Raw genomic sequence first — 8,219 nt, forward strand, 5'->3', positions numbered from 1 at the left:
ACATTAGTCAATGCCTACATCTTCCTGTATAGCCCCCCCCCTTCCCTCCCTCCATCCCTGCACTCTTGTTTTTTTCTTTACAGCTGTAGCTCCACAGTTTGATCAATAATGTGTCCTTCATTGTCAAGCTGGGCCTGCTGACCTTGGCAGCCTTTTGTCTCCCGCCAAGGGGCTCAAGTACGCATGTACAGGTTGTAAAACAGGAAGAAAAAAAAAACACGCCCCTCTCGAGAAAACGCTTTCCGCTTGATGCCCACGCAGCCAAATTAATCACACGAAAGAGGTCTTAGTTTAATTAGGCCAATGCGGATGTTGAATGACATTACAAAATATACGGTGTTCCCTCAATACACACCTCTCTCCAAGTACGACGCTTGATTTTCCTCCGAATCGGGCGAAACAAAAAAAGTGGTGTCGAAACATTTCATGTCAGTGCTGTGAACAATGTCGCATCAACTGATTGAGCAGTGGCTCTAAAAGCTGATGTTTGTTGCGATTAGCAGTCATTGTAAAACAAAAGGCCGCACCACCAATAAGCACCTTACCCCTTTGGGCATTTTTGCCCAATGGTATTTATTGGAGGGACACATAAAAAAACAAACAAAATTGTTTTTTTATGTGTCCCTCCAATAAATACCATCCCCTTTCGGCAATAGAAAAAGGAGGCATCTATTTGACAACGTTGATGATGCAGTTAGCAACTCATCAAAGGGGGACAGCCCCAACCCCACTAACTTTTTTTTTTAACAGCAATTATAAGCAGGCATCAATTCTTTTTGGATTTTGACGGGGGGCACTGTATCAGATATCGTCAAGACAGCCGAGAAGGCGCTTCTCTCTGCAGTTGAGTAAACAAGCGACCCTGGCCACTACATGAGTGCAAGTGGGAGTTGACGTGTTATATGCGTCCCCCAGTCACGCTTCTATCGCGCCGTAAGCAGTAATGGATTTTTGAACGGCCGTCTAAAGTGACGGATTTCTGCCGCACTGTGCGGCACTAGAATAGGCGTCAAAAGACTAACACATAGCTCTCTTTTTTTGTCCCTATTCATTATACATTCTTCTGCTTTTTTTTTTGTCCATTCAAAAGGTCATCCCGTAATGAGTTTCTGCCATTGAGAGCAATTAGCACAATATTATTAGCTTCCCATTCCTCTTTTGAAGCCTTGTACTTAAAACAGTAGTCAGTAATTTTCTTGCTTGCTTCAGGGATAAACTGAATGACTGCTTCATTAGGTTGCCACCGGCAACAGGCATTTTATCTAAGGAAGTTTTTTTTTTTTTTTTTACTTTTTATATCAAGAACCACCCAAAAAAAAAAAAAATTAGCTCTTCAAGTGCCACCATTAAATCGGCGTAGTACCCTGAGGTTTAATTCCTTTAAAAAAGCATTTTGAATAGAGCTTGCTGATATGGTGTTTATTTGAATCAGGTGTGTTGGAAGAGGGAAACTTCAAAAGCAAGCAGGACTGCAGCTCTCTAGGATCGGGGTTGCCCACACCCAGTCTCGGCGCTGGTAAATGGCTAAATGAGGTGACACGTTTTGTGTCATTCAAACACCCGCATATAATACTCCCCCCAATTTGGGATAATTATTTTGGGGAGGGGGCGGTGAGTGTTATGGACAGCGTTTTAATGGTATGCGGTTTTATTCTGCCAAATATTGGAATCGGCCTCAAGAATTATTTGGTAACAGGCAATTCATGCCACTTTTCCATACTGTTCCCCTTCAAGAATGTTTTGTTACCCAAAACGATGCTCGCGCCGTTAATCAAGGCATTCCCTTGAAGCCCACAACATAAAAAAAAGGTTCCAAACTCAAGATGCAACGTAAAACTCAGTATTTATTCAGTATTCCACATTTACAAAACATTCTTGGATTGTGGTCCAACACAAAAATAACATCCATAACAAACAAACCAAAATTACACCAAAAAAACAAAAACAAAAGAAAACAAGAGAGCATCACTAGATTTTCCTCTTCTGTGTGCTTATATAAAGAACTGTGGAGACATGAAACATATACATTTGAGTTTGTGGGTTTAAGTGTTCAACATTCTGGCTACATAACTTTATTTTTTCGTGGTCCTTTGATGCGTTGTCATAATTGACAATGCATCAAAATCATCTTTGTCAAATAGATGACAAAGAAAAAATATCAGTTTTTTTTGAAAAATGAAGTTAAAAAAATAGAAAAATGTTTGCACACCTTTTAAGCAATTGAAATAATTTTGTGACGCATTATTTCTGTCCCAGATTATTGATATTATTCGTACTGTTTTTTTTTTTTTTTAAAGTAATAGTATTTTAACATGTTAGACCATTAAGATAAAAAAAATTGCATGTTTCAAGTTGTATTTTATTTATTATTCCTGTCACGGTGCGTTCTTTTTAATGTAAAAACAGTTTCTTGCAAGGAGAAAAAACAAAAAAAGAGTCATGGAATGTCTCTTACCATTGTTTCCTCTTAGAAAGGCATCACCGTATTTGTTTTTGAGCTGCCCGTTGACATACTCCTCTGTCTGCTCTATGGCGATGTTCATGTAACCATCCAGGCAAGCCAGGACACCTGAGCACACGGGATGACTGTTATTTAGTACACCGACTTCACAAAATTAATCAGGGATAGAAGTCAAACAGCTTAGGCTACCTCGGTAATCGACACCCGAGTTCAGCTTCACCACCACTGGCCTGCCGATGATCTGCTTCAGGAAGTCACTGGGGGTTTGCTTTCTGAGACTCATCCTGGCTCAGCGTTACGAAGCAACAAGGAGAAAGGGTTAGGTTAGATCCGGTTCAGACAATCAAATTATGGGGTCATTATTATAATCTAATAAATAAGATGTATCTACACGTCAATCAAAAAAAAAATATATATATATATGTGTGTGTGTGTGTGTGTGTTTGTATGTATGTACAGTATGTATGCATAAAATGTTAATTAATTGTGAACTAATAATTAAAGCGCATAAGATCATAAGTGACTTTTCTGTGCCACACGAGAGTCCTCTGTCGGTTAGCCACACTCGCTGCTTGTTACGCTAGCCACATTAGCGGCTAGCTGGGCTAACCAAACAGGCTGCTGCATTTAGGCTTCTTTGAAGGCTAAGCAGGTTAACATTAACGTGCTGTCTAGCAGCTAGACCGTGTTTATTCAATGGGGCATCGTACCACTAAGCATGTAGGGGCTAACAGGCATGATTTGGTGGGATTGTGGACGGCGCTTGCTCATAGCGGCTAACCATCTTATCGGAGTAGTTTGGACAACCTGAGGACTTAAAGCTGGGTGAATCGGTTTACGGTGTCAGCAAAACATATATAAATAATTAATTCAAATTAGAAAAGCGCATCCAGTAGTTTGTAATTATTAGGTATCAGTTTAGTATATGTTCACGAAGGAGTTTCACAGTACCTTTCAAACGTTGTCCAGACAATGCCACCGGAGCACTGGACCCGCGGTGCCTCAACAATTCAGAAACGTGCTTGGTACGGCGTAGGAGCGGGGCCAGAAAGGACGGAAACGCAATACCTACCGGAAACAATGAGGAAGAATGAACATTTTCAAGATTTCTATTTCGCCATCCATTCAATTAATTTGCAAAACAGAAAAAAAATATATATAAAGGGACTTTATTGATTTAGAAAAGCAAACTGAAATATATTTATTTAAATGATTCCTTCTAATTCAAATAAAAATGAATTCAGTCTATTTGTATTTATACGCTGTGGTCCCCAAATGCCATGTAGACGAACCGAGCCTATCATAGGTGATCCTGTCACCATGCTTCAATTATTCGCTGAGTGTTGTCCTCAATTAAACACCTCCTCTCAAAAACACTCACATGTTGGTCTTTAAAGAGTAGCTGTGGAATGTAAACCTGTAAAATAGTATCATTCAATTTTCGATGGGACAGCTGTGACGGTGTTGAGGGGAGAATTCGAATCTTCACAGGTTGCCTCAGAAACATGCACTTGTTGGTCTAAGAAGGACCGCAGCAGAATGTTAAAATGGTGAAAGAGAAGAACATAAGAATGCTCTAAGATAAACATAAGAAACAAGTCCTAAACAAAATTTACCCGCAGCATACTATCAAAATGGAAAATAACAGTTATCAGGATGGATTAATACACCTGTGCACTGTAATATATTGGGTAAAAATGGCAAAACATGGCTCCTTTCAGTGCTTTGACATTTTTTTTTAAATTGTCATTGTAATTGCCGCTCCGTCCAGACTGTCGGGCGAAGGTTAAGAGATGGTGTCGCATCTGATAACGCCACGGTCGGCCGCGGTCCCTGACCCAAATGGCGCACAGCTTGGGTGCTACATGAAAAACGATGTCACAGGAAGGAAATAGGGCCAAAAGATACAGGAGGACGGACGTGCGAGTGGGTGTTAAAACAGAGGGTGAGAGAGTGTATGGAGACAGGTTGCTTGTTAGCAAGGCAGGGCTAGCGTCACCGAGGCTAGAGGTTAATTCGCTATCTGCCATTGCGTTCAACTTGGGTCACTACAACAAGTCCTTAAGTCATAAACACCAGTGGTTGAGAGCCAGGTATACACCTCAGTACCGATTAATGAATATTCAATGTTTTGTATTCCTCATGTGACTCTTGTCGATCTAAAATTACTCAAAAAATATTCACATTATGGAGCATTATGGTGTATCGTGTATTTTTATAATATCACAGTTACTGAGTCCAGTAAAATGTGGATATGTATTCGAAAGAACTTACACACCATCGTCACAACATAACATGGGAATTTGAGGAAAACGTGCTGATGTTTATGAACGTCCGTTCTATTCCCACGCGGGTAGAACCAGGCTGAATGCTAAAAATGTAGCATAGGATAGCACACTGCGCAATTGTGTGCATGCCCAACTCAATACCTCGTGGCATGATGGGAAAATATGTTGAGGCCAGTCTGCGTACAAACCAGAGTGCCACATGCTACCCCCTCTCCCTTGGGCTTTGCTCCTGATTATTGGCATGCCAATGACGCATGGCACCCTTTCCCTGGGATGAGTTGCCTTGTGACAACTGGCTGTTGACAGGCCTTAAGGGGCCATGCAGAGTGGCCATAATCTTGCATCCTCTTAATTTTGTATGCACGCAATGTGCAAAGTCAAATGTTGCGGGTCAGTTTTAATTCTGACTTCTTTTGCTGATGATTAGTACGTATGGTTATTGTTCTTAGACACTATTACTGTATCCTAATGATCCTACAAAGACGGACCAACTGGTACATGTTTCTACAGTACCTGTGGTGGTAATGCAGACAGTTCTCGGTACTGTTTCAAACTCTCCTTTGAAGGCTGTGACCACAGTCCCATAAAAAAAAAAAAAAAATTGCACATCGATGGTATGTATCGTTTGGAACGGGGTATCGATTCGTTGACAACTATTCAATTATCGAGAAATCGTTGAGAAATTGTGTTTGAATCGTCTGAATTTCAACCTATCGTCTCCGATTTGTCTTGTCCTGCCTGAAAGCACACTTAATATCTTTTTGTTGAATCAAAACAAAACAAATCTATCACAAACTTCTGACTGAAGCAATGATGAACATTTCTGCTGATTTTCTGACATGTTATGGCCAAAACTAGAAACGGAATCATAACCTATTATGCATTGTCTGTACTTTCAATTTGACATACAGTAATGTCCTATTTTTGAATGTAGGCTTGGAAATTAGAACTTGTTCATTTTATCAGATTATTCAATTAATCAACAGATTCACTGATGATTGAAATAGTCGTGAGTTGCAGCCCTAATAGTTTCACTGTTTCAAAATCTCCACCATTACCACCGCTTTCTTTGATTTAACAAGCACTTGTCTATCCCAAATCCATTTTTTGGGGTACATTTTTTTTGTAAATGTCATCAGATTTATTAAGGGTGGGGAAAAAATGACTATTAGGTTATTTTTAATGCTGACAAATGTTAAAAAAAATTGACAGCAAATACTGTACATTGGAGAGCCAGCTAGCTGATCTTCTCCATAGCTTCCCAACCAAGGATCAAATAGTGAGATCGACAATTCCGTCTACTGCGCGTTCCCTGGAGAGGTCCCAGCATCTCTGCTCGGCTGCCACCCCGGAGCCAAGTCCCTCCCCGAGGATCGGCGCGAGCAGACATTCAGACTAGCTGGTCTGCGCTACACGGCTTAGACACAAACCTCTTGAGGTTTTTGCACTCGGTGGAGCCTGCTCTTTTTCACATCCCCCCCCACCGTCCTTGCGTCACCTCATCTTGTACTATCTCAACAGGGCCGAGAAGAGAAACGGTCCCACCTGTATTTTGTTGCAAAACATGAGATACAGAAATGTCAACATATCAACACATCATTTTTTCAACATCCATCCATCCATTATCTGATCCGCTTTATCCTCACGAGGGTCATGGACATGCTGGAGCCTATCCGAGCTGACTTCAAGCAGGCAACGGGGTACACCTTGAACTGGTTGCCAGCCAATCGCAACGCACACATAGACAAACAGCCATTCGCGCTCACAATCACAGTACGGGGCAATTAAGAGTGCTCCATTAACCTGCCACGCATGTTTTTGGAATGTGGAAGCAAACCGGAATACCCGGAGAAAAGCAAGACAGGGAGGCGAGAGCCCGAAATTGAACCCCAGACCTCTGCACTATGAGGCGGACATGATAACCAGTCAAACACTGTGCTGCCCACAACATTTTAGCAACATTTCTTGCGACTTCTTTTAACTCAGCCCACCTTCGAGGATGAACTTTGGCTAAGTTTTTAAATTGAGCGCCCACAAGTTCAACCATATGTTCTTAGAGCCACACTATGGACTCCTACATCATGGGATGCCAGGAAAATCTTTATGCCAGTCCTGATTTCTTAACAGAAATTCTACCAAAACAATAACTAAAACCCGTACCTGTTTAAAAAGGCATGGCTACAATGTACAATAAAAATATACAGTAACATGTTTTTATACATAGTTACCGGTATATATTCTTACTATTCTTACTGTGTGCAATATAAATTCCAGAAAAAAAAATGCAGTCCTGATTTCATGACAAAATATAAAAGAGCCCAGATGATTGTTTTTCCTTTTCTATTGTTCGCAGTAGTTGGAAAAAAAACATTAGAACTCACACTCTCTTAATATGGATACACTTGTGTACCAAAAGCTATGATAACTGTACATCATGAAGTGCAAAAAAAATAAATAACAATAATAACCATGTCCACAAATGTATCCTCCCAAAAGCGCATGGTTTTACACTTTGTCACTCTGCTACCAAGTTGTCAGTGACACTGTCGTATTGTTTTTTTGTTTTTTTTTTTTTTGTTTTTTTCTTGATAGATGGTGAATGGTGCTTATACAAGAAGCCACTCCAGCGCGCCCATAAATATGCATGGTGACATTTGGAACAAAGCCACTCGTCCTCTCTTTCCTGATGAGCTGTGCCGCCGTACTATAACATATTGCCATACTGTCCCACCTTGTGTTTCATAGCCAATCTCTCTGTTCATCAACTTGGCAGATAACCTCTAGACGCTGACAGATGACGCGCATGCAAAGCCCTGGCGAACGTTATTTCCCAAAATGGATGCTAATACAAGTAATTAATGGGCTGTGTGGTGTCTGCTCGGATGAAGACAACGGCGCTCTCCAGACAGTTTGGAGGTGAAGGCCGGAACAATTTCTCTATTGATCACCGGTGGGTCGGAGGTGGAGGCACGTTCGCACATTCATAGGCTGCCACGTGAAGAAAAATGCCCCCCCGTGTTCTCATTTAAGACGGAGAAGAGCTCGCTCGCTTTTCTTTGTCCCAACAATTGTGTTAAAGGCTGAAATTTTAATACGGCTCTTGTGCCGGATCTGATTAAATTATGCAAGTTGTACCCAATGTGTTAAGCAGTCAGTGTGCATATTATGAGTACATCATCATCGCGACAGGAGGGCACGATAGTCTCGTTTTGATTTCATTCCAAAAGTTGGCTAAAATGCCAGATGGAAAATGTCACATACCTCTATCTAGCTAGCTATCTATCTAGCTATCTATCTATCTATCTATCTAGCTAGCTAGCTATCTAATTATCTGTCTGGCTTGCTAGCTAAATATCTAGCGATCTAATTATCTATCTATCTATCCACCCATCCAGCCATCCATCCATCGCTCCGGATCTCTTCTGCTGGATTGGCGCATTGTGAAAAAGCGCTACTCCGCCATCTGGACG

General features: G+C 41.1%; 1 protein-coding gene across 1 annotated transcript; it reads right to left on the reverse strand.

Annotated features, from left to right (window-relative positions):
* Nucleotides 1–1,824: 1,824 nt before the first annotated feature.
* On the reverse strand, nucleotides 1,825–3,518 carry lsm6 (LSM6 homolog, U6 small nuclear RNA and mRNA degradation associated). Its single transcript, XM_019861703.1, has 4 exons — nucleotides 3,413–3,518; nucleotides 2,651–2,745; nucleotides 2,456–2,569; nucleotides 1,825–2,003 (listed from the first exon to the last, which is right to left on the reverse strand). The coding sequence occupies exons 2-4, from the start codon at nucleotides 2,742–2,744 to the stop codon at nucleotides 1,969–1,971; spliced, it is 243 nt and encodes an 80-aa protein (XP_019717262.1). The 5' UTR covers nucleotide 2,745; nucleotides 3,413–3,518; the 3' UTR covers nucleotides 1,825–1,968.
* Nucleotides 3,519–8,219: the final 4,701 nt, after the last annotated feature.

Source organism: Hippocampus comes, unplaced genomic scaffold (assembly GCF_001891065.2).
Source record: "Hippocampus comes isolate QL1 unplaced genomic scaffold, H_comes_QL1_v1.1 scaffold7, whole genome shotgun sequence".
Taxonomy (NCBI): domain Eukaryota; kingdom Metazoa; phylum Chordata; class Actinopteri; order Syngnathiformes; family Syngnathidae; genus Hippocampus; species Hippocampus comes.